This window comes from Balaenoptera acutorostrata, chromosome 8 (genome assembly GCF_949987535.1).
Source record: "Balaenoptera acutorostrata chromosome 8, mBalAcu1.1, whole genome shotgun sequence".
Classification (NCBI taxonomy): domain Eukaryota; kingdom Metazoa; phylum Chordata; class Mammalia; order Artiodactyla; family Balaenopteridae; genus Balaenoptera; species Balaenoptera acutorostrata.
The window spans coordinates 30,958,127-30,984,695 of NC_080071.1; the positions used below are offsets into that span (position 1 = coordinate 30,958,127).

The window sequence follows — 26,569 nt, forward strand, 5'->3', positions numbered from 1 at the left end:
GTAAAACTCTTAGAAATTAAAATTTTGATAGCTAAAATTAAAAATTCAATAGAAGATTTAGAAGACAAAGTTGAGAATAACTCTCAAAGTCAAACAAAAACCAAAAATGGCAGGAACAATTAATTGCCTACCCAAGAGTCTTTCTTCTCTTCTGCATTAGTAGCAGGACCCAGATTTTGTTCAGAGTGGCAATATGCTCAGCTAGAAGACTATATTTCCAAGCTTTCTTTTCAACTAGGTGTCACTAAATTACAACCAAAGAGATTTAATGGAAATTGTTAAGTGGGAGTTCTGAAAAAGTTCCTTAAAAGGAGGACAGATAGTTAGGAAATCCTTTTTTGTCCTTCATCCTTTCTCCTTTTTGCTGCCTGGAATGTGGCCAGGAGCTCCAGCAGCTATTCAAGGCCATGAGGCAATCCTGAGGACAGAAGCCACCTATGTTCCAAGAATAGCAAAGCAAAAAAAGAGAAGCTGTCTCATTCCCCCTTCATTCTGGAGGTACCATATCAGCCTTGGCATGACCACCTCTGCACTTCAGATAAAGGTACTGTTGCAATTTATTTTGTAATTTTTTACATTCTTTATTTTGGGTTTTCTGTTATACACTTTTGAGTCTTACCCTAACTAATAATATGAGAAAAAAATTTTTTTAATTAGAGCATCACTTCAGAAAGTCCAATATAAATCACAGGGGTTCTAGAATGGAAGAAACAAAATAGAAAGGGGCAAAATTATACAAGAAATAAAATAAGAAAACTTGATGCATTTATGGGTTGAAGCATCAACTGAGTGCTTAGCAAAATGAAAAAGACCTAAACAAGGTATGTCCCTGTTAAATCTTAGAGCTGCAGAGATAAAGACCCTCAGAGCTTTCAGAGAAAGAGAGACAAGGGAAGTAAAAACAAAACACACCAGAGCACATACATAGAATGAAGACCATAAATAGCATAATATTTTTCCATAGCAATACTGAAAGCTAGATGATTATGAAAACATAAATACAAAACTCTGAATTCTGAACCCAGAATTCTACATCCAAACTATAAAGCAAGCATTACTTAATTTTTTTTTATAAATTTATTTATTTAGTTAGTTATTTTTGGCTGCGTTGGGTCTTTGTTGCTGCACGCAGGCTTTCCTCTAGTTGCAGAGAGCAGGGGCTACTCTTTGTTGTGGTGCGCGGGCTTCTCACTGCAGTGGCTTCTCTTGTTGCAGAGCACAGGCTCTAGGTGCGTGGGTTTCAGTAGTTGTGGCACAAAGGCTCAGTACTTGTGGCTCTTGGGTTCAGTAGTTGTGGCTTGCGGGCTCCTTAGTTGTGGCACACAGGCTTAGTTGCTCTGCGGCATGTGGGATCTCCCCATACCAGGGCTCGAACCCGTGTCCCCTGCATTGGCAGGCAGATTCTTAACCACTGTGCCACCAGGGAAGCCCAAAGCAAGCGTTACTTTAGATGATAACCTTTCCAGATAAGAATTCACAATTTTTACCTCCTCTATACCCTTTTTTCGGAAGCTACTCAAAGATGTATTTCAGGGGACTTCCCTGGTGGTGCAGGGGATAAGACTCCATGCTCCCAATGCAGGGGGCCCGGTTTGATCCCTGGTCAGGAAACTAGATCCCACATGCACATCACAACTAAGAGTTTGCCTGCCACAACTAAGGAGCCCAGTGCTGCAGCTAAGGAGCCCTGGAGCCACAACTAAGGAGCCCACCTGCCTCAACTAAGACCTGGTGCAACCAAATAAATAAATATTAAAAAAAAAGATGTATTTCAGCAAGATGAAGGAATAAATCAAGAAAGAGGAAGGCATAAGATTCAGGAAATAGGAGCTGAGACCCAAGAAAGTGGCACAGGGAAGCTCCAGAATGACAGCTGAGTAGCAGGCCTAGAGAGCAAACAGTCCAGAAGGAAGAGAAGGACGGAGGACTCTGGATGGGGGAGCTCCGAGAAAACCATAGATAATTTAATATTACTTAGTTGAACATTTGAAAACTAATATGATTAACCATTTGGCAGAATGTACTGAACATACGGAAAAAATTGAGGTATACAGCTTTAAAGCAAATGCAAACAATGAGAATTATTTTAACCACAGAAAAACATTTATGGAAGCAAAAAATTATAATCATAGTATATTTCTTAGCTCTTCAGAGAACAATATTTATATAATCATAATACTGATTAAACTAAAATTATGCCATGATGATTTGGGGGAAAGAGGAGGATGGGAAGGGGACAGTATTAGAAAAGAGCTAAATCCTCAACTACCAGGGCAGAGAGACAGAAAATGTTTAAAATTGATAAATCAAGATACATATCTTTAAAGCTGAATATATTTTTTAAAATATATAGATTATTTATTTATTTTTAAATTTATTTACTTATTTATTTATTTATTTTTGGCTGCGCTGGGTCTCCGTTGCTGCGCGCAGGCTTTCTCTAGTTGCGGTGAGCGGGGACTACTCTTCATTGTGGCGCGTGGGCTTCTCATTGCAGTGGCTTCTCTTGTTAGGGAGCACGGGCTCTAGGCGCGCAGCTTCAGTAGTTGTGGCACACGGACTCAGTAGTTGTGGCTCGCGGGCTCTAGAGCGCAGGCTCAGTAGTTGTGGCACACGGGCTTAGTTGCTCCGTGGCATGTGGGATCTTCCCAGACCAGGGCTCGAACCCGTGTCCCCTGCATTGGCAGGCGGATTCTTAACCACTGCGCCACCAGGGAAGTCCCTAAAATATATAGATTATTTAGAATATAATTTTCCAAGAAGCAGAAGGAGTGAAGCAATGACTGTTACTCTTCTTTTAAGCATTTTGGTGACGTTTGATGTTTTAAATCTGTGTATATGTTACTTAAGAATTAAAAATAACTTTAAAGAAATGAATATAAAAAATTACAAAATAAATTGCATCTACCATAAAATAATTATTACCATTTATTCAGCACATATTAATAGTGCAGGAGATACCAAACACATATCACCCCATTCATTGCTCATAACAACTCTCATTTTTAGGATAACAAAATTCATTTTTAAAAAGTCTCATTCTCTTAATTCTTGTTCATGAATGAGAGCACATCCAAATGAAATAACAGCAAATATATCTCCCCACAAAGTACACTTAAAAACCCAACTTAATAGCAAACTTGTTTTCTATACCACTATTATTTATAAAAAACATATTAAAAATTTGGCATTGGACTTTGTACATTTTTTGAAGAGATACATTTTTGAAGTATTTTCAACTTACAAAAAATAGTCTCCTGCTTTCATTGATCTCTTCTTTCCTCTTTCCTCTTTTTTTTTTCATTTCTATTTCATATAATGAATTCTGTTGCTTTATTTCCTCAGCATCCTTTTCTTCCTCTTTTCTCCTTCTCTCTTCTTCCTCTTCATGTTCCTTTATTCTGAAGAAGAAAACATAATTATAACTGAGAGTGACGCAGAAAAATAGAATATATTTTAAAGAAATGAATTAGATTCTTACCTGGGATGATTTGAAGCTGTAAAGGAGAACTTGTGGATTTCTTTTGGGACAAGAACAGATAGGTAAAGAGCAGCGATTAAAACCAAATCCAGGGACTTCCCTGGTGGTCCAGTGGGTAAGATTCTGCGCTTTCAATGCAGGAGGCCTGGGTTCTGGGAAGTAGAGCCCACATGCATGCTGCAACTCAGAAGCCTGCGTGCTGCAACTAAGAGGTCCGCATGCCACAACTAAAGATCCCGCGTGCCACAACTAAGACCTGGCACAGCCAAAATAAATTTAAAAATAGGGGCTTCCCTGGTGGCGCAGTGGTTGAGAATCTGCCTGCCAATGCAGGGACACGGGTTCGAGCCGTGGTCTGGGAGGATCCCACATGCCGCGGAGCAACTAAGCCCATGCGCCACAACTACCGAGCCTGCGCGTCTGGAGCCTGTGCTCGGCAACAAGAGAGGCCGCAATGGTGAGAGGCCCGTGCACCGCGATGAAGAGTGGCCCCCGCTTGCCGCGACTAGAGAAAGCCCTCGCACAGAAACGAAGACCCAACACAGCCAAAAATAAATAAATAAAAATTTAAATAAATAAATAAATAAATAATAACAAATAAAAAAATTAATTAATTATGTTTTTAGAAAAGGACATAGGAACCAATTGCAATGTATGAACCTTACTTGGAATCTGATTCAAACAAATAAATTGTAGAAAAAAATTTTTTTAAATACAAAAACAAATCCAATCTTGGTTAACCCAGGATTGCCAATATCTTCCTTTCTTCAAAATTTGTTTCATTCCTCACCAAAATTAAGTCCTAAAGTAGATTCAAATGTTCCTTTCCTTTAGAAAGAACCAGTTAACTGAATGACAGACAGTATGCTGAAATGGTGACATTATTTTACAGAAAAGTCCCTAATCCCTACTGCTTTTCAATTTCAGCACTAGAAGATGCTATCTAAGCTATGGGTCTGGCCTCTCAGGAGATGGGGTCTGATGGAAGAAGGGCAACAACTTCCTTACCCAGCTGGCCACTTTGGTGGTTATCCTTTCTCTAGCCAACACTGACTAACTACTGATGCCTTCTGAGTGGTTAGTCATTAAATGCTGGTTGTCTCACAGGGCTTATGAGTGAGTTCTTCAGAGATCCCTGAGCAGTGTCCTCACTGCAGAGCTCTGATCTGCATTTAGCTCCAGCTCTACCTCTACAACCCACACCCCCCCAACCCCACCACCATCACAACCAGGAGCATCCACCATCAGTAGTTTATTGCAGACTCTCCGCGCCCGCATCTGGCAGTCAATCCTCAGCATACTGGCAAAACAACTCAAGGCCCCCCACCCCGGTATCTTTGTCTATGCGCCCACGCATCCCCGTCAGCCAATCAACACGTGTGCAGGCTGCTCCACTGGTGCTATCAGTTGTCTCCAGTTCTTTTTCTTCCCGAACAGGTGGGTACAGAGTGGGTAAACAACCCACTTAAATAGACAAAAAGACTGAGGAGTAAACCTTTCTTTCATATGCACCCAATCAAAACATTTTTTTCTTGGCTTCAGGGAGGGGGGAAAATTCCCTTCCCTGTGCCACAGAGGACTCTACAGTTAAGTGAGCCAGTAAGTTCACTTTGGAATTATTAAGCCAATTCAGAACAGGTGAGTAAGCAGCCACTTAGAGTCACAGTCAGTCTCTTTAGGAGGAGCTAAGAAAAAAGTCACTGTTGGCCACAGCTAAATCAACTTTATGATTGCCCTAAAAATACTAGGTTTTCAAATTTTTATTTATTTGTTTAGTTTGTTAGAACTATTTAATAGTATACCAATCTCTTAGAAGCAAATTCACGTCAATAATCAAGATTTAAAGGACATTATAAAAAGAGATGTATCTAATTTTGAGAAAGTTTTTGAAGTTTTAAAATTGCTACTTTAAGGGAAAACAAGATATAAAACATTTGCAATTTTAACATTCCTTAGCAAATCTGGAAATCACTAACATTATACCTATACACGTATTGGACAATTCATTGTTTTAGCCAAAAAAAAATTTACCTATTCTGAGAGTGAATAAGAAAAAAATGTCTCTAGTGTCAGTGAAGAGATAATATTGACAGGGATTTATATAACTATTAAATAAAGACTGTCAGTAAAGACTTTTACCTTAGTTTGGGTAGACTACTCAACTATCTGCCATAAGTTTAGCTTAATGCAAAGTCAACATTTTGAAGGAAATCCGAGATCCTCTAGTTCAGGGAAGAAATACATAACATTTATGTCTTTACTTCTAACACCCATGACCGTAGCAGACATCAATAATCAATTCAAAACAAAAATCAATGCAAAAATCTTGGTCCTGCTCAGCCCAATGAACTGGCAGCCTCTGCCAAACCGTCAGAGCAGAATTTGTCATGAAACCTCTTTGCTACCCCTGATTCACATTCTGAAGCTCCCAAATCTGTATTGATCTAGCCCAGATCTGACTTGACTTTATATAGATGTTACATAGAACTCCTATAAAAGTGGAAGGGACCCCTACCCAAAATGTGGTTCAGGAGATAGCCTCACCAGAGGGCAGACAACAGAAGCAAGAAGCAAGAAAAACTACAATCCTGCAGCCTGTGGACCAAAAACCACAGTTACAGAAAGACAGAGAAGATGAAAAGGCAGAGGGCTATGTACCAGATGAAGGAACAAGAAAAAACCCCAGAAAAACAACTAAATGAAGTGGAGATAGGCAACCTTCCAGAAAAAGAATTCAGAATAATGATAGTGAAGATGATCCAGGACCTCGGAATAAGAATGGAGGCAAAGATTGAGAAGATGCAAGAAATGATTAACAAAGACCTAGAAGAATTAAAGAACAAACAAACAGAGATGACCAATACAATAACTGAAATGAAAACTACACTAGAAGGAATCAATAGCAGAATAACTGAGGCAGAAGAACGGATAAGTGACCTGGAAGACAGAATGGTGGAATTCACTGCTGCGGAACAGAGTAAAGAAAAAAGAATGAAAAGAAATGAAGACAGCCTAAGAGACCTCTGGGACAACATTAAACGCAACAACATTCGCATTATAGGGGTCCCAGAAGGAGAAGAGAGAGAGAAAGGACCAGAGAAAATATTTGAAGAGATTATAGTCGAAAACTTCCCTAACATGGGAAAGGAAATAGCCACCCAAGTCCAGGAAGCGCAGAGAGTCCCATACAGAATAAACCCAAGGAGAAACACACCGAGACACATAGTAATCAAAGTGGCAAAAATTAAAGACAAAGAAAAATTATTGAAAGCAGAAAGGGAAAAACGACAAATAACATACAAGGGAACTCCCATAAGGTTAACAGCTGATTTCTCAGCAGAAACTCTGCAAGCCAGAAGGGAGTGGCATGATATACTTAAAGTGATGAAAGGGAAGAACCTACAACCAAGATTACTCTACCCAGCAAGGATCTCATTTAGATTTGATGGAGAAATCAAAAGCTTTACAGACAAGCAAAAGCTAAGAGAATTCAGCACCACCAAACCAGCTCTACAACAAATGCTAAAGGAACTTCTCTAAGTGGGAAACACAAGAGAAGAAAAGGACCTACAAAAACAAACCCAAAACAATTAAGAAAATGGTCATAGGAACATACATGTCGATAATTACCTTAAATGTGAATGGATTAAATGCCCCAACCAAAAGACATAGACTGGCTGAATGGATACAAAAACAAGACCCATATATATGCTGTCTACAAGAGACCCACTTCAGACCTAGGGACACATACAGACTGAAAGTGAGGGGATGGAAAAAGATATTCCATGCAAATGGAAATCAAAAGAAAGCTGGAGTAGCTATACTCATATCAGATAAAATAGACTTTAAAATAAAGAATGTTACAAGAGACAAGGAAGGACACTACATAATGATCCAGGGATCAATCCAAGAAGAAGATATAACAATTATAAATATATATGCACCCAACATAGGAGCACCTCAATACATAAGGCAACTGCTAACAGCTATAAAAGAGGAAATCGACAGTAACACAATAATAGTGGGGGACTTTAACACCTCACTTACACCAATGGACAGATCATCCAAAATGAAAATAAATAAGGAAACAGAAGCATTAAATGACACAATAGACCAGATAGATTTAATTGATGTATATAGGACATTCCATCCAAAAACAGCAGATTACACGTTCTTCTCAAGTGCGCACGGAACATTCTCCAGGATAGATCACATCTTGGGTCACAAATCAAGCCTCAGTAAATTTAAGAAAATTGAAATCATATCAAGCATCTTTTCTGACCACAACGCTATGAGATTAGAAATGAATTACAGGGAAAAAAACGTAAAAAAGACAAACACATGGAGGCTAAACAATACGTTACTAAATAACCAAGAGATCACTGAAGAAATCAAACAGGAAATAAAAAAATACCTAGAGACAAATGACAATGAAAACACGATGACCCAAAACCTATGGGACGCAGCGAAAGCGGTTCTAAGAGGGAAGTTTATAGCTATACAAGCCTACCTAAAGAAACAAGAAAAATCTCAAGTAAACAATCTAACCTTACACCTAAAGAAACTAGAGAAAGAAGAACAAACAAAACCCAAAGTTAGCAGAAGGAAAGAAATCATAAAGATCAGAGCAGAAATAAATGAAATAGAAACAAAGAAAACAATAGCAAAGATCAATAAAACTAAAAGTTGGTTCTTTGAGAAGATAAACAAAATTGATAAGCCATTAGCCAGACTCATCAAGAAAAAGAGGGAGAGGACTCAAATCAATAAAATCAGAAATGAAAAAGGAGAAGTTACAACAGACACCGCAGAAATACAAAACATCCTAAGAGACTACTACAAGCAACTTTATGCCAATAAAATGGACAACCTGGAAGAAATGGACAAATTCTTAGAAAGCTATAACCTTCCAAGACTGAATCAGGAAGAAACAGAAAATATGAACAGACCAATCACAAGTAATGAAATTGAAACTGTGATTAAAAATCTTCCAACAAACAAAAGTCCAGGACCAGATGGCTTCACAGGTGAATTCTATCAAACATTTAGAGAAGAGCTAACACCCATCCTTCTCAAACTCTTCCAAAAAATTGCAGACGAAGGAACACTCTCAAACTCATTCTATGAGGCCACCATCACCCTGATACCAAAACCAGACAAAGACACTACAAAAAAAGAAAATTACAGACCAATATCACTGATGAATATAGATGCAAAAATCCTCAACAAAATACTAGCAAACAGAATCCAACAACACATTAAAAGGATCATACACCACAATCAAGTGGGATTTATCCCAGGGATGCAAGGATTCTTCAATATACGCAAATCAATCAATGTGATACACCATATTAACAAATTGAAGAATAAAAACCATATGATCATCTCAATAGATGCAGAAAAAGCTTTTGATAAAATTCAACACCCATTTCTGATAAAAACTCTCCAGAAAGTGGGCATAGAGGGAACCTACCTCAACATAATAAAGGCCATATATGACAAACCCACAGCAAACATCATTCTCAATCGTGAAAAACTGAAAGCATTTCCTCTAAGATCAGGAACAAGACAAGGATGTCCACTCTCACCACTATTATTCAACATAGTTCTGGAAGTCCTAGCCACGGCAATCAGAGAAGAAAAAGAAATAAAAGGAATACAAATTGGAAAAGAAGAAGTAAAACTGTCACTGTTTGCGGATGACATGATACTATACATAGAGAATCCTAAAACTGCCACCAGAAAACTGCTAGAGCTAATTAATGAATATGGTAAAGTTGCAGGTTACAAAATTAATGCACAGAAATCTCTTGCATTCCTATACACTAATGATGAAAAATCTGAAAGAGAAATTATGGAAACACTCCCATTTACCATTGCAACAAAAAGAATAAAATACCTAGGAATAAACCTACCTAGGGAGACAAAAGACCTGTATGCAGAAAACTATAAGACACTGATGAAAGAAATTAGAGATGATACCAACAGATGGAGAGATAGTCCATGTTCTTGGATTGGAAGAATCAACATTGTGAAAATGAGTATACTACCCAAAGCAATCTACAGATTCAATGCAATCCCTATCAAATTACCAATGGCATTTTTTACGGAGCTAGAACAAATCATCTTAAAATTTGTATGGAGACACAAAAGACCCCGAATAGCCAAAGCAGTCTTGAGGCAAAAAAATGGAGCTGGAGGAATCAGACTCCCTGACTTCAGACTATACTACAAAGCTACAGTAATCAAGACAATATGGTACTGGCACAAAAACAGAAACATAGATCAATGGAACAAGATAGAAAGCCCAGAGATTAACCCACGCACCTATGGTCAACTAATCTATGACAAAGGAGGCAAAGATATACAATGGAGAAAAGACAGTCTCTTCAATAAGTGGTGCTGGGAAAACTGGACAGCTACATGTAAAAGAATGAAATTAGAATACTCCCTAACACCATACACAAAAATAAACTCAAAATGTATTAGAGACCTAAATATAAGACTGGACACTATAAAACTCTTAGAGGAAAACATAGGAAGAACACTCTTTGACATAAATCACAGCAAGATCTTTTTTGATCCACCTCCTAGAGTAATGGAAATAAAAACAAAAATAAACAAGTGGGACCTAATGAAACTTCAAAGCTTTTGCACAGCAAAGGAAACCATAAACAAGACGAAAAGACAACCCTCAGAATGGGAGAAAATATTTGCAAATGAATCAACGGACAAAGGATTAATCTCCAAAATATATAAACAGCTCATTCAGCTCAATATCAAAGAAACAAACACCCCAATCCAAAAATGGGCAGAAGACCTAAATAGACATTTCTCCAAAGAAGACATACAGACGGCCACGAAGCACATGAAAAGATGCTCAACATCACTAATTATTAGAGAAATGCAAATCAAAACTACAATGAGGTATCACCTCACTCCTGTTAGAATGGGCATCATCAGAAAATCTACAAACAACAAATGCTGGAGAGGGTGTGGAGAAAAGGGAACCCTCTTGCACTGTTGGTGGGAATGTAAATTGATACAGCCACTATGGAGAACAATATGGAGGTTCCTTAAAAAACTAAAAATAGAATTACCATATGATCCAGCAATCCCACTACTGGGCATATACCCAGAGAAAACCGTAATTCAAAAAGACACATGCACCCGAATGTTCATTGCAGCACTATTTACAATAGCCAGGTCATGGAAGCAACCTAAATGCCCATCAACAGACGAATGGATAAAGAAGTTGTGGTACATATATACAATGGAATATTACTCAGCCATAAAAAGGAACGAAATTGAGTCATTTGTTGAGACGTGGATGGATCTAGAGACTGTCATACAGAGTGAAGTAAGTCAGAAAGAGAAAAACAAATATCGTATATTAATGCATGTATGTGGAACCTAGAAAAATGGTACAGATGAGCCAGTTTGCAGGGCAGAAGTTGAGACACAGATGTAGAGAATGGACATATGGACACCAAGGGGGGAAAACTGCGGTGAGGTGGGGATGGTGGTGTGCTGAATTGGGCGATTGGGATTGACATGTATACACTGATGTGTATAAAACTGATGCCTAATAAGAACCTGCAGTATAAAAAAACAAACAAAAGAACTAATACTAAACTTTCATTGGGTTATTTGTATGGAAATATGTTAATATAAATGTTTCAGACATTACATGAAATTTCTTTTTTTTTTTTTTTTTTTTTTTAACAATTTTTTTTTTACTAGCAGCCTTTTATTTATTTATTTATTTTTAAATTTATTTATTTAATTAATTAATTAATTTATTTTTGGCTGTGCTGGGTCTTCGGTTCGTGCGAGGGCTTTCTCTAGTTGCGGCAAGTGGGGGCCACTCTTCATCGCGGTGCGGGGACCGCTCTTCATCGCGGTGCGCGGGCCTTTCACTATCGCGGCCCCTCCCGTTGCGGGGCACAGGCTCCAGACGCGCAGGCTCAGCAGCTGTGGCTCACGGGCCCAGCTGCTCCGTGGCATGTGGGATCTTCCCAGACCAGGGCTCGAACCCGTGTCTCCTGCATTAGCAGGCAGATTCTCAACCACTGCGCCACCAGGGAAGCCCCTGAAATTTCTAAAAATCTTATATTTGTATTTGTATGGAAATATGTTAATATAAATGTTTCAGACATTACATGAAGTTTCTAAAAATCTTATATTTGTATTTGTATGGAAATATGTTAATATAAATGTTTCAGACATTACATGAAATTTCTAAAAATCTTATATTTGTATTTGTATGGAAATATGTATGGAAATATGTTAATATAAATGTTTCAGACATTACAGGAAACTTCTAAAAATCCTATATGTTCTGGTATAATGTTATAAGTAATAATCCTAGTTATTACTTTAAAATGTATATCTCAGAAATAACTAATTTTCTTGTCAACTGCATTATTATGAACTTTCATCAAATCTTTAACCATGGTCACTTTTAAGTCTTTTGTCATTTACAGACAGTTCTGGGTGTACTCTGATGATTTTGCAAATATGTTCCTATAAAAGGGTTTCATCTTCAAGAAATTCATGGAAAAGACTCTGACAAGTACAGGTTTCTGGTAACTGACTGTACTGCTGAACTGAATGAATAAGCATTTTCAGAACTCTAATGAAAAACTGATGAACTCATAAAAGTGCTAACAAAAGATCAAGATGAAAAAAAAAATTAATTACATGGGATTGAGTGAACTGATGAGGATGAGTATAATTTTTGTGACTTTCTGTCTGAATTAAAAAAAAAAAATCCCACAAGGACTCAGAGGCAAAGAATATACAAATCAATTTTCACTGCAAAGTAAAGGAGCTGTTACAGTGGAGGATTACTGGACTGAATGTCAATATTATGACATAGTATGAGTGTGTTTCATGTTTGGTAATTGCAATCATTGTTGCTTTTGTTGTGGTCATCCATGTACAATGCTTGGTGTCAGTCTATTTATCTCTTGTAAAAATAAAATACAGTGTGTGTGTGTGGGAAAAAAAAAAAAAAAGAAGATGTGGTACATATATACAATGGAATATTACTCAGCCATAAAAAGGAACAAAATTGGGTCATTTGTTGAGACGTGGTTGGATCTACAGACTGTCATACAGAGTGAAGTAAGTCAGAAAGAGAAAATTTATAAAAAAACAACAAAAATAAATGTATTTTCTATTATCAATGACTAGAAAAAAAAAATGTGGTTCAGGAGACCCTCCACACACCAAGAGAATTTGAGAGAAAGTATTATCACATAAGGGACTCCCAACAGAGCTATGTAGGCATAAGTAGGTCTGGATTGACTTGGGCAAAGCAGAGGAAGTGAGTTTGGGTCTTTATTGTGACTAAGGGGTGAAACTGGGGAAAAGCTCCTGTGTACAGGAGATTTAAATTTCCTACTGGCAACAAAGGAAGAGGCAAGCCCAGGGGCCTTCTTATTAGCCTGTCCAGATGTGAGGCCAAAGGGGAAGGGAGGGTGGGGTTTAACAAGAAGTCAGCAGCCCAACATCAAAAATGAGGTCGCTATTACCATAGACATGCTTGATTCTTGAAGAGACAACCCAAGAGGCATCACCACCTGACTATTCTATTATATAGGTACATTCACTATGTCTAAAAGCAAATTCATCCTCCTCCTCTTCTAAACTGATCCTTTTGGTCTCTTGTCCTTATCTTGGTGAACAGTACCAACTTCTTTTCTGTTGCCTATTCTAGAGACTTAAGAATCACACTTAACACTTCTGTAATCTTGAGACCTCTCATTCATTTGTTTAACAACTATTTATCGAATTTCTTCTACAATCATGAAACAGACAAACGTGGTTCCTGACCTCAAGAAGCTTACGTTCCAGTGGGGAAGACAGGCAAAAACAAAGAAACAAAAGCAAGTAAATAGAAAAATAATGTAATTACAAATCCAGGTAAGTCTTGTAAAGAAAATAACAGAACAAGGGACTTCCCTGGTAGTCCAGTGGTAAAGAATCATCCGCCTTCCAATGCAGGGGATGCGGGTTCGATCCCTGGTAGGGGAACTAAGATCCCACATGCCACGGGGCAACTAAGCCCGCACGCCACAACTACTGAGCTCACACGCCTCAACAAGAGAGCCCGCATGGCGCAAACTACAAAGCCCACCTGCTCTGGAACCCGTGCGCCACAACTAGAGAGAGAAAACCTGCACGCCTCAACTAGGGAGAAACCCGCGTGCTGCAACGAAGAGCCCATGCGTTGCAACAAAAGATCCCGTGAGCCACAACTAAGACCTGATGCAGCCAAAAAAATAAAGAAAATAAATAAATAAAATTTTTTAAAAATATACATATAAAAGAAAATAACAGGACAAGAAAAAGAATAACAATTGAGTTATTTATTTTACATAACAGAGAGAGCTGTTTGGACAGAGCTGTTCCCTAAGACAAAGAAGACTTCTTTGAGCTGGTGAGAAGCCCACAGATGAAGAACGGGAGGGTAAAATTCCAGACAGAAGAAAAAGCATGTGAAAAGGCCATGTGGCAAGCAATGATCTGACAGGAGCCTGAGGCCTGGAAGATCAGGGTAATGGAGGTATAATAACTAAGGAGAAAGAGTGGTGGGAAAGGAGTTTGAGAAGTAGATGAGGCCCTTTGACACAAGGCCTTGCCAGAGATAGTGGAGTTTCCGTTTTATCTTAAATGAATGGAAAGTCACTGAAATGTTTTAGGTAGGAGAATAATAAGATCAATTTTCATTTTAATAAAATCTCTCTGGATGATGAAAGGAGAAGGGATTAGGAAGAGAGAATAGGAGGCCAGTTAAGAGGTTGATGCAATAATCCATGGGATATGAGGGTGGCTTGGACTAAGATGACAGCAATAAATTCAAGATTTGTTTTGGAGAAAAAAATCAACATGAATTGCTGATAGATTTGACTTGGGAAATGAAGGAAAATAAAGATGGATTCCTATGTTTCTGGTTTGAACAACTGACTGGTAAGGATGCCACTAGAAAGTCCACTGTGGGTGTGGAGAATCAATAATTCTGTGTTAGACATTTTAAATCTGAGGTACCTAAGAGATATCCAAATGGAGATGTCTTAAAGGTGGTGAGATATGTGAAACTGGGACTTAAGGGAGAGTCTGGACTAGAGTGACAAATTTGGAAGTTACAAGATTTAGGATGGCTTTTAATCAGTAGGAATAAATAAGATCACTTAAACCCTCTTCTCTTATCCAGGAGAAAGTGATGCAAGCTGTCCTATGATGATTTTTCCTTTTCTTGGGAAGCTGATGAGATTAACAGTAACTGAGTTGTTCTTAAGCAAGGTCTATGGGCCTCTTCCTAGAGAAAGGCTTACCTGTCAATAGAAGGAAATAGAATTATTCCTTGTCTATACTCTTAAGTGTCTTTTCAATAATTATGTTTAAGGCTGTTGGTCAAAATCCCTCTTTGGGGGGATTTTGGTGTCACTAGAGTCCCTTATTTGCCCTGTCCTCATCATGCCCACTGTGAGTCACAGGCAGACTCTTATACTGCTCAAAGACCACCCCAATCTCCAGGCCTGCAGCCTAGAGATTGTTTAATAAGCATGTGAAAAATCTCACTTTCAGGTACAGGGCCTGCAGCTGTACAGGGTGTTTTAGTCATCTATTGCTGAGTAACTAATTACCCCTAAATTTAGTGGCTTAAAACAATAAACATTTATTATCTCATACCATTTCTGAGATTCAGGAAGCTGAGAGTGGCCTAGCTGGGTTGTCCTCAAGAGATTACAGTCAAGATGTTGGAGCTGTAATCATATGAAGGCTTGACAGAGTCTGGAGAACCAATTTTCACATATCCATTGGCAGGAGGCCTCAGCTCCTTGCCACATGGACCTCTCCACAGAGCTTCTTGAGTATCTTACAACATGGCACTTAGCTTCCCCAGAATGAGCAATCCAAGAGAGATGCCAAGGAGAAAGCCACAATGCCTTTTATATCCTAATCTCAGGATGTCACACACCATTACTTCTACCTCATTCTATTCTTTGGAAATGAGTTACTATGTATGGCTCACACTCAAGAGGGAAAGGAATTAGGCTCTCTGAAGGGAGGAATATCAAATAATGTGTGGATATATTTTAAATCACCACCAGATGACACCTGGATAGCACTTGGTAATACAATTAGTAGGGCATGCAAAAGAGTCTTGCCTCTTGGAACCTGCAATTCCCATTTCTTAGGGACTAAAAGAATTAAAATTTGGTCTCTGCTCAAAGAGGAGAGTCATTCCAAATTTTGGGAGACCTTAAGACACATGGCCTACAAGGCACATCATGATCTGGCCCTTGCCTGTCTCTCCGATCTCATCTTTAACATTGCCCTCTTAGTCCTCTGTATTACAGCCATCTGGTAGTTATTCAAATCCACCATATTCTGTCTCACCTGTGGGCTTTCACCCATGTTATTTCCTCTGCTTAAAATACTTTTACATCCCTTACTCTTTGCATGACTTATTCCTACTCATTCTTCAGAATTAAGTACAGGAGCTGATCTCTTCTGAAAAGCCTTCTCTAGACGGAATCAGTTGTCCATTTTATATGCTTCCATACACTCTGTATATATATTTCCCAAAATATTTACTATCATAGTCTAATTATTTGTTCCATATCTATACCCTCCTCCCCAGATTGTAAACTTCTTAAGGAAAGAGGACTATTGTATTCATCTTTGTATTCTCAGTGACTAGAATAGCGGATGGCAAACATTGTTCAATAAATGTCTGTAACAATGAATGATGATTGAATGAATAAATAAATAGCCTCTCTTGAAATTTTGCACCAGAATAAACTCTTATTATTCAAGAAAAGGGGAAAAAAATCCTCTTCTTCTCCTCCATTTTCTACCATATAGTCCTCTGTTTCCACTCAGGTTAATACCAGTGCTATGATTCCAATTTTACTTTTGTCCTAAAGAGGCTTTTTATTGGCTCATCACCATTCCTAACAATATTTTAAAGTAACATGCATTCTGAGTTGTATATAACTGACACATGCATCAACATTCAACAGAATACAACATGGTGATAATTTTGTAATTGAATTTTTTGTTTGTTTTGTTTTTTTACTTTTTGGCCACACCATGTGGCATGCAGGATCTTAGTTCCCCGACCAGGGGTCAAACCCGTGCTCCTACAGTGGAAGCACAGAGTCTTAACTGTTGGACCATCAGGGAAGGCCCTGAATGTTTCTTTTTTCTTTTTTTTTTAGATTTTAATGTCAGCTTTATTGAGATATAATTTTCACACCATAAAATTCACCCCTTAAAGTGTACAATTCAGTTGTTTTTAGAACATTTATAGATATTTTCAACCATCACCACCATCTAAATTTGAGAATCTTTTCATCACCCCAAAAAGAGACCCTGTATTACTCACCATTGTGCCCTCTTCCAACTGATAACAACCACTACTCTACTTTCTATGAATGTTTCTTAATAAATTTAAGATGTAGGACTTCTGGAACCAAACTGGCAAACCAAGCTCACATGTCAAATATCCTTCCCCTCCTAATTCCCCACAGTGCAACCAATGGAATGGGGAAAATTCTATACCACTACTAGAAACTAAAGCAAGGTGTTACCCACATACCTGAATTTTCAAGAAATTTTAGGGAAAAATAGGGCAGTTGAGAATGCAGTGAGAATAAGTAACACTTGGCCACCATTCGCAAAGACAGAGCTCACTGTGAAGAGTAAGTAAAGGAATTTATGTTGACCTCAGAGCCTAATGGAATATCTCCTAGACTACACTGAAGATACTCCAAAGAAACAACTAAAACAAATCCTAAACTGCTTGAACCTCCACCCTATTGCCAAAGACCACATGAAAGGGGATCCTGTGGCCCAAACACAGCCCACATACAAAGGCTATAAGTGGGAGGATATCCTGTAGGTTTTAGCATTGGCCAGATAGCTTGCTATCAGGCTGCTACCTGTAATTACACCTGAGCTGCAACAGCCAATATAAGAAGAGAGATTTCTCAAGGGTGAATCACTGGTCAAATATTTGCCTCTCTCTGCCAACAGCTCTGTCCCTAACTTGCACAAACCCTTGGGTCTCTACACCACCAAAGAAAAAACTTACAATAAATCCAGCATTTCCCTTCTCTTTTTACTAAGGGTTAAAAGAAATGAAGAATACATAATTTGGCAACACATGTATCCTGAGAATTGATGTCTATGCCACTTAGACATTTGTGATTTTGACAAATAAACATATATATACAAAAACCAAAACCTTTTTTTCATAGTAATGACAAAAGACAGATTTGAGCACATAAAAATATTTTCTAAATACTGAAAACCATTCTAAATACTGAAAAGGTGACACAAATCTGAGATATGTCATATATAAAAACCACTTATTAATCACTTTTTAATTAATCAATGATAAACGTACATTTCAGTATGAAACAACTTACACAGAAGAACAAAGGAGTAACCAATTCATGATAACAAAACCCAAAACAAATGAACATTTACACATAAGAAAATGTACTGCCTTACTAGAAACTAAGAGAAACGTAAATGAAAAGATATCAGTTTTTGTACATTAAATCAAAAAAAAAATACTATCCAGAATTGGTTATAATATAAAGAAAAGTGTATCAGACATCATTAATGAATGCATACTTAAAACCTTCTCAAAGGGCAATTTGGCAGTATATCTCCAAATGTAAATCCAAGTCCATTTCAAGAAATCTATCCTGGGCTTCCCTGGTGGCGCAGTGGTTGAGAGTCCGCCTGCCAATGCAGGGGACACGGGTTCGAGCCCTGGTCTGGGAAGATCCCACATGTCGCGGAGCGGCTGGGCCCGTGAGCCACAATTGCTGAGCCTGCGCGTCTGGAGCCTGTGCTCCACAACAAGAGAGGCTGCGACAGCGAGAGGCCCGTGCACCGCGATGAAGAGTGGCCCCCGCTTGCCACAACTGGAGAAAGCCCTCGCACAGAAACGAAGACCCAACACAGCCATAAATAAAATAAATTAAAAAAAAAAAAAAAAAAAAAGAAATCTATCCTACATAAATACATCTTCGCACAAAAGACATATGCTCAAGGATGTTCACTGCAGCATTGTTAGAAATGGGGCGGGGGAGTGGAATCCAAATTTCCCTCAGTAATAATGTAGTTAAATAAATCATGGTACATGTTTAGTATACAATATGATTATTTTAAAAGATGTGACAGGGCTTCCCTGGTGGCGCAGTGGTTGAGAATCCGACTGCCAATGCAGGGGACACAGGTTCGAGCCCTGGTCTGGGAAGATCCCACATGCCGCGGAGCAACTAGGCCCGCTGAGCCACAACTACTGAGCCTGCGCGTCTGGAGCCTGTGCTCCGCAACGAGAGGCCACGATAGTGAGAGGCCCGCGCACCGCGATGAAGAGTGGACCCCGCTTGCCACAACTAGAGAAAGCCCTCGCACAGAAACAAAGACCCAACACAGCCAAAAATAAATAAATAAATTTAAAAAAAATATATATATATATATATTTATTTTAAAAAAAAGTCTGTATGGCTACATACCAAAACAATAACAAATTACTGTGTTGGATTAGGTTATTATTCAAAATGACTATCTCACTCCCACTTCCATGGGAGTCCACTCCTCTGTCCCACAGATGTCAGCATGGTTACGTGACTTGCTTTAGACTCACGGTGGGCCAACTGTATTTCCTTGCCCTTTGACTTTGAGTTTAGCCATGTGCTTGCAAGCTTGGGCTCAATCTCTTGCATCTGTCAGTATCATGGGAAAAGTCTTCCCCAGGTGTTTGCTGTCCCTTCATCCTGGACCTCAGAATGAGGCCCACATGGAGCAGGATCAGAGCCTTTCTCACAGTAACAAGCAAACCCAGCCAGTCCTACAGTTTGAAGACAAGCTACCCAGCCAAGCCCAAACAACCCACAGATACATGAGAAATAAATGTTTACTGCTGAATGCCACTAGATTGTGTGGTTGTTTGTCATGCAACATTATTATAACAATGGTAACCAATATATTATCTCTGGGTAAGGTGGTAATAGTGATTTTAACCTCTTTCTTTTTATTTTTTCTACTTATTAGGTATATTAGCATATATTACTTTTATAATCAGAAAAAAAAGCTATATCCATTGTGAGAAAAAGAGGAAAGTACAAAAAAGGTAATTTATGTATACATACTGTTTTAAATGATCTTTGCCAAGAGCCACTCTATCTCTGCGTTGTTTTTCTGCTTTTTCTTGTTCTTCTTTAAAAGCTTTTTCAACGTTGAGTTTCACTTGTTCCTCCCATTTTTTATCTGATTTTATTTTACTCTTTTGGAATTCAATCTGTGCATCACGTTCTTTCATAACTCTACTAAGAAGAAGTCCCGACTACAAAAAAAATTGCAATATTTTAAGAAAATAAAGTCTAATTATGTATAGATATGTTAAATATATATATATATATATATATAAAAATACAAGAAAACCCAAGTAGTACATGAAAGTTTTTCACTCTTTCTGTCTGGTAAAATTGATATTGCTTTGCATATTCTATGGCCTTTTTCCTTTCTCCTTGTTTGTGTATTGCTTCTTCCACATCAAGAATTTGTCTTTCTGCCTCTATTTCTTTATCACGTTTCTTTTTGGCTTCAAGTTTCTGTTCTTTCATCCCCTACAAAAAGACAAAAGCATTAGTCTGTTTTCATTTTTCAACTTAACTTTACAAAATTAAACATATAATATGATAATTTGAGCTTTCCTTATGAGTCTTTATTGTATTTGCATATATCACTAACAAATATGAGGTTACACTTATGGGTTAATCTTTTTTTTTTTTTTAATTTATTTATTTATGGCTGTGTTGGGTCTTCATTTCTGTGCGAGGGCTTTCTCTAGTTGTGGCAAGCGGGGGCCACTCTTCATCGCGGTTGAGCTAATCTTTAATTGAATTTTTTAGGTAGTTAACACATTTACATGGTTCAAAATCCATAATATTAAAAAAGTATATGGGGACTTCCCTGGTGGTCCAGTGGTTAAGACTCCATGCTTCCAATGCAGGGGGCACGGGTTCGATCCCTGGTCAGGGAACTAGGATCCCACATGCCACATGGTGCAGCCAAAAAAACCAAAATATGTATATATATATATATATATTACTAACTAACTTCCATCTGTAGTCTCTAAGATAACCACTATTAGTTTCTTGTATGTACTTCCATAGTTCCTTTCTATATTTAATTAACAAATGTATATATATATATTACTACTTGTGTTCCTTTAAAAAATCAACAATGGCATATTTTACATGTTCTTCTGTACCCCTGAGGAGGTAGCCAACGTCCCATGTCAGAAGAAGTCTTTTTCTCCTTTATGGGTCACACTTCTTATGTCTTAAGAAAATCTTACTTACCTTGAATTCTTGAAGATATCCTATGATTTATTTTTAAAGTTTTACTGTTTCACTTTTCACATTTAGGTCTTAAATCCAGCTGAAATTCATTTTTGTATATTCTGTACCATAGGGATAAAATTTCATCTTGTCCATATGCCGATTATCTCAGTATCTGTTATTGAATCCCCATCTTTTCCCTTCTGATTTGCAATGACATTTCTAGCATATGTCAAGTTCCCATATACAACACAGGATTGTTTCTAGGCTCTCTCTGATGATGTATCATTTTGCGAATCTCTGTGCTTATAGTACAGTTTTTATTATTATATTTCCACTACATTTACTACATTTCTTTTTCTTCTTTAACACCCATGGAGGTGTAAAGTATTAGGTATACTGTGGTACTTCTGGAAGAAGAAAAAAACGGCGTGTATTCCACTCCCCATCTATTTATAGACCACGGGCTTTTCTAAAATCAAGTTTTTTAGAGTATAAATTACATATGCTCTTTTAGTGTACAGTTTTACAAATGCATAAAGTCACTTATAGAACAGTTCCATCCTCCCAAAACACTCCCTCATGCCCTGTTAGAATCAACTACCTGTACTCCCTGGCAACCACTGATCTGTTTTCTTTCCCTATAGGTTTTGCCTTTTTCAGAATGTCATATATTACGTTGTATATATTACATATATGATATCAGTCATGATATAACTCTTCCCTCTTCTAGAAAAAAAAGAATTAATAAATTATGAACCCTGTTCCTAAAGCAAGGTAACACAAGCTTTCTGTGTCCCCTCCCAAACATAAATAATGTACATTGCAACAAAGTAAGGAAATATGCAATGTTGAAAAAAATAAAAGGTGAGAACTCTCTGAACAGATATTATGCTTCCACATAGTTTTAAAAATTCTACTAGAAAATAGGAGAAAATCCTGCCTCATAGTTCCTCAAAGGATATAGGAAAGTGTAGTGGGGGATGAGAACACCTTTTCTCAGCATTTTCCCCCAGGTGAGATAGTAAAAGGAGTTAGAGGACACCTCCCCACTTTGAAGTAGTTTCCCACTCATGTACGTGGAACTAAACTGCAGGTTACTGTACCTCTTAGGTAGAGAATCTTACAGAAGCACAAAGAAGGGCACAGCAAAGACATATGTAGTTCTAGAAAAAGATAGGAAGAGAGACAAATCAAAGGCAGATGAAAAGAAGCTGCCTTGATTCCTCAAGAAGCTCCTTGGTTCCTCAGTTTCAAATCCTGTGTTTTCGTGCAATCCTCCATCATAACAATAACCGGCATTACCCTGATACCCAAACCAGACAAAGACATTTCAAGAAAACTACAGACCAATATCCCCCATGAACACAGATGCAAAAATTAACATTTTAGCAAATTGAATCCATCAAAAAGGTAATACGTCATGACCAGCAGACGTTTATCCCAGGAATGCAAGCTTGGTTCAATATTTGAAAACAATGAATGAAATACACCATATAACAAAATGAAAAATTAAAACTTCATGATTACCTCAATAGATATAAGCAAAAGAAAAGCACTTTAAAAATCTAACATCCATTCCTGTACAATAAGGCAAAAAGAAAAAAAAAAAAGAGAAAGAACTAAAAGGCACCCAGATTGGAAAGAAGGAAGTAAAATTTGTAAAACTGTCTTTACCTTTTTTTTTGGCTGCGCTCTGCGGCATGAGAGATCTTAGTTCCCTGACCAGGGATGGAACCCGTGCCCCCCTGCAGTGGAAGCACGGAGTCTCAACCACTGAACTGCCAGAGAAGTCCCTGTCTTTACTTTCTGACATCATGATTGTCTATGTAGAAAATCTGACGGAATCTATAAAAAAGCTACTAGAACTAATAAGTGAGGTTAGCAGTGTTGCAAGATACAAGATCAACATAGAAAAAATTAACTGTATTTCTATAGCTAACAATGAATAACAAATTGAAATGTTAAAAAAATCATTTATAATACATAAAAATAGTAATTATTTAGGGATAAATATGAAAAAAAGATGAATAAGACCTATACCCTGAAAACTATAAAATATTGCTGACGTAAATTAAATAAGACCTATACAAATGGAAGAAAAACACTGTTCATGGGTCAGAAGGCTCAATACTGTCAAAATGTAAATTCTCTCCAAACTGATCTAGAAATTCAACACAATCCCAAACAAAATCCCAGCTGGCTTTTTCGTAGAAATTGACAAGCTGATTCTAAAATTCATGTAGAAGCACAAAGGACCTAGAATAGCCAGAACAACTTTGAAAAAGAACAAAGTTGGAGGACTAATGCTATCTGATTTCAAGACTTAAGCTACAATTCTCAGATCAGTGTGTTATTGAAATAAAGATAGATGAATAGATCAATGGAACAGCAGAGTCCAGAAATTCCCCCTGCACATATATGGACAACCAGATTTTCAACAAATGTGTAAAGGCAATTCAGTGGGGGAAAGAACAGTCTTTTCAACAAACTGTGCTGAAACAATTGGATAGTCATATGCAAAAAAATAAACATCAATCCATACTTCACTTCTAAATGTAGATGAGATATATATATATATATAAGACCTAAAATTTTAAACTTAAACACAGAAGAAAATCTTTGTGATCTTGAGTTAGGCAAAAATTTCTTAGGTAAGTCACTAAAAGAATGATCCATACAAGAAAAATTGATAAATGGGACTTCATTAAATTAAAAACTCTGCTCTTAGAAAGACACTGTAATGGAATATAAAGCCAAGCCATGAACAGGGAGAAAATATTTTCAGATCAAATATCTAATAAAGGACTTGTATTCAGAATATATTTTAAAAGTTCTTGAAACTCAATAAGAAGACAAACCCAGCAAAAGATTTGAACAGACATTTCACCAAAGAAGATATACAGATAGAAAATGAGTTCATGAAAAGATGTTCAACATCATTGTAATTAGAGAAATTAAAATTATAATGAGATACTACTTCACACCTATTAGAAAGTCTATAGTTTAAAAGACTGAACATAGCAATTTGGCAAATATGTGGAGGAAACACATATTAGAACTATGTGTTCTAATATGAATTAGAACTATCATACACCGCTGGAGGGAATGCAAAATTACGACTACTTTGGGAAACAGCTTGGAAGTTAAATGTTACAAAATTAAATGTACAGCTATCATATGATTCTACACCAAGATATTTACCCAAAAGAAATGAAAGCATATGTCCATACATAGACTTATACACAAATGTTCATAAGCAGCTTTATTTATAATAGCCAAAAATTGGAAACAGCTCAAACGTCAATATTTGCTTGATGTCAAACTATCAACAACTGAGCAGAAAAACAAATTGTGGGGCTTCCCTGGTGGCGCAGTGGTTGAGAATCTGCCTGCCAATGCAGCGGACATGGGTTCGAGCCCTGGTCCGGGAATATCCCACATGCCGCAGAGTGACTAGGCCCGTGAGCCACAATTGCTGAGCCTGCGCGTCTGGAGCCTGTGATCCACAACAAGAGAGGCCGCGATAGTGAGAGGCCCGCGCACCGCGATGAAGAGTGGCCCCCACTTGCCGCAACTAGAGAAAGCCCTCACACAGAAACGAAGACCCAACACAGCCATAAATAAATAAATAATAAATAAATAAATAAATAAATAAATAAATAAATAAAAATTAAAAAAAAAAACAAAAAACAAATTGTGATCTATCCATACAATGGAATACCACTCAGCAATAAAAATGAATGAATAATTGATACAAAAACATGAAAGAATTTCAAACTAATTGTGCTGAGTGAAATTTATAATAGACAGCAGATCAGTGGTTGCCTGGAGACACCAGAGGGGGCGTGGGGAGGAGTGAGAGGGAGTAAAATGGGGTATGAGGAAACTTTTTTGTGGTGATGAATATATTCATTATCTTAATTATGATAATGGTTTCAGGGCTATATAAATATGTCAAATCTTAAATGGTACTCTTTAAATATGTCCAGTTTATTGTATGTCACTTACACCTAAATAAAGCTGTTGAAAATGTGTTTCAATGCATTTTAATGATATTTTACATGTTAAAAATGTTTATGAAAGAGTACTAAGAAACAAGAGTAAGTCTTCAGTGCACATGTACTCCTGGGTGGTTAATACTTACTGCATATGTATTAGTCCAGTGTTTTACCACTTCTTGGGATCGGAAATGCATTTCTTTCTTTGCCTTTCTTTCTGCACGAAGGTGTGCTGCTTCTCTTGTCAAACTGTCAAGGCTATCTCGAATCCTTTCCCACTCATTGTGTGGAATTATGGTGACCTGCCGGAGATCTACTTTGCTAGGCAGAAGAGGTGGATAGAGGACTTGATCTTCTTCACAGTTCTTTACTTCTAATAAATTTTTTAAAATGAGTATTAAAATTTTTCAAGAAGAGTTTAACTGGTATTTTTTCTCACACATTTCTATATTGGCATGATATCTGGAAGTTGTTTCAAAGAATAATTTTATTCTTGTTATCTTAAGAACAGCTGGGAATAAGTGGAAAGTATACCAGACCTTGAAATCAGAAGACATAGATTTGAGTCCTGGCTTAGTCAATTCCTTACTGTGTAAACTTGGGCAAGTCATTTAACTTCTTGGAGTCTCAGTATCAACATCTTTAAAGTTGAGATCAATAATACCTACCCCAACAGGTTGTTACAAAAGCATTTTCAAACTTTTTAAAATTGCCACTGACTGTTTTAACAAACATAACTGGTGAGCTCTGAATCAGGTCAAATAAAGACAAGCCTTGCGAGTGGGATTTTCCAAGAAACTTCCAGACAGGTCAAATAATAAGTTTCCAAGGAACTGCCAGACAGCTCAAATAATAAGTTATCTGGGAAATGGGCTTTGGAAGGGGTTCAACCCTATTTTGCTCCCTCCACAGGCTGCTAAGCCAATGGATTTCACTGTGATTGCAGTGGTTTTCTAGACTACCATAGGGCAGGGAGAAAGAAGGGGACTAGAACAAGTTAAAATGCAAAAAAACTCATTGTTGTTACCAAGATTCAGTTATTTTTCTTGATAAACACTCCCCAATTGTTGCAAGCTTTTGGTTTCCTGAGTTCTCAAAAATTGATTTTGACAATTTTTGCCATTGTTCTTTTTGATTTAATGCAGCACTTTATATATAGGAAAGTGAATATGTGAGCATAATTTTGTTTTTTCAATACATGCCACATGGGTACTGTCTCTCTCCTACACGTCATGACCCTCTGCTGCTACTTCTTAAGTCTTCCACAGCATAAATACCCACTAGTGTCCACTGGTGGGAGACTTGCTGGCTCTCACTCAGCATTTGGCACAAGGGACTCTATTGCTACAGAAGCTCAGGCGATGACATGAAGATAGTCCAAGTTCCCAATGTTCTGTCACCATGAGAACATTAATTGGGAATTTACAGTCTTAAGAAACTAAAATCACTGGAATTAATAAAGAGATCTTTAAATGTCCCACTAGGCTACTTCTATTACAAAATCAAATTTTTATAAAAGGTCATGTGAATTACAATACCTTAAGTAGCATTATTTTCACACTCTATCAAAGTATACACCTTGGGATGAGACCTTACCTTCATTTTACAGTTGAAGAAGTTGAGACTTTCCTTCAGACACTTTCCTAAGAGTACTCAGTAGGTTCACAGCAGGGCCAAGACTCTAATGAGGTCACTGATATTTCCAA

The 26,569-nt window shown here is 37.6% G+C and overlaps 1 protein-coding gene across 1 annotated transcript in view; it reads right to left on the reverse strand.

The window, feature by feature from the left end:
- CFAP210 (cilia and flagella associated protein 210) overlaps positions 1–26,569 on the reverse strand; it is a 38,778-nt gene that overhangs the window by 11,757 nt on the left and 452 nt on the right. The window contains exons 2-5 of the mRNA XM_007183246.2: positions 25,010–25,236; positions 19,972–20,145; positions 19,669–19,862; positions 3,245–3,401 (exon numbers count right to left, since the gene is read on the reverse strand). Of these exons, the coding sequence (XP_007183308.1) occupies positions 3,245–3,401; positions 19,669–19,862; positions 19,972–20,145; positions 25,010–25,236 (752 nt within the window). The remainder of the gene's footprint in view (positions 1–3,244; positions 3,402–19,668; positions 19,863–19,971; positions 20,146–25,009; positions 25,237–26,569) is intronic.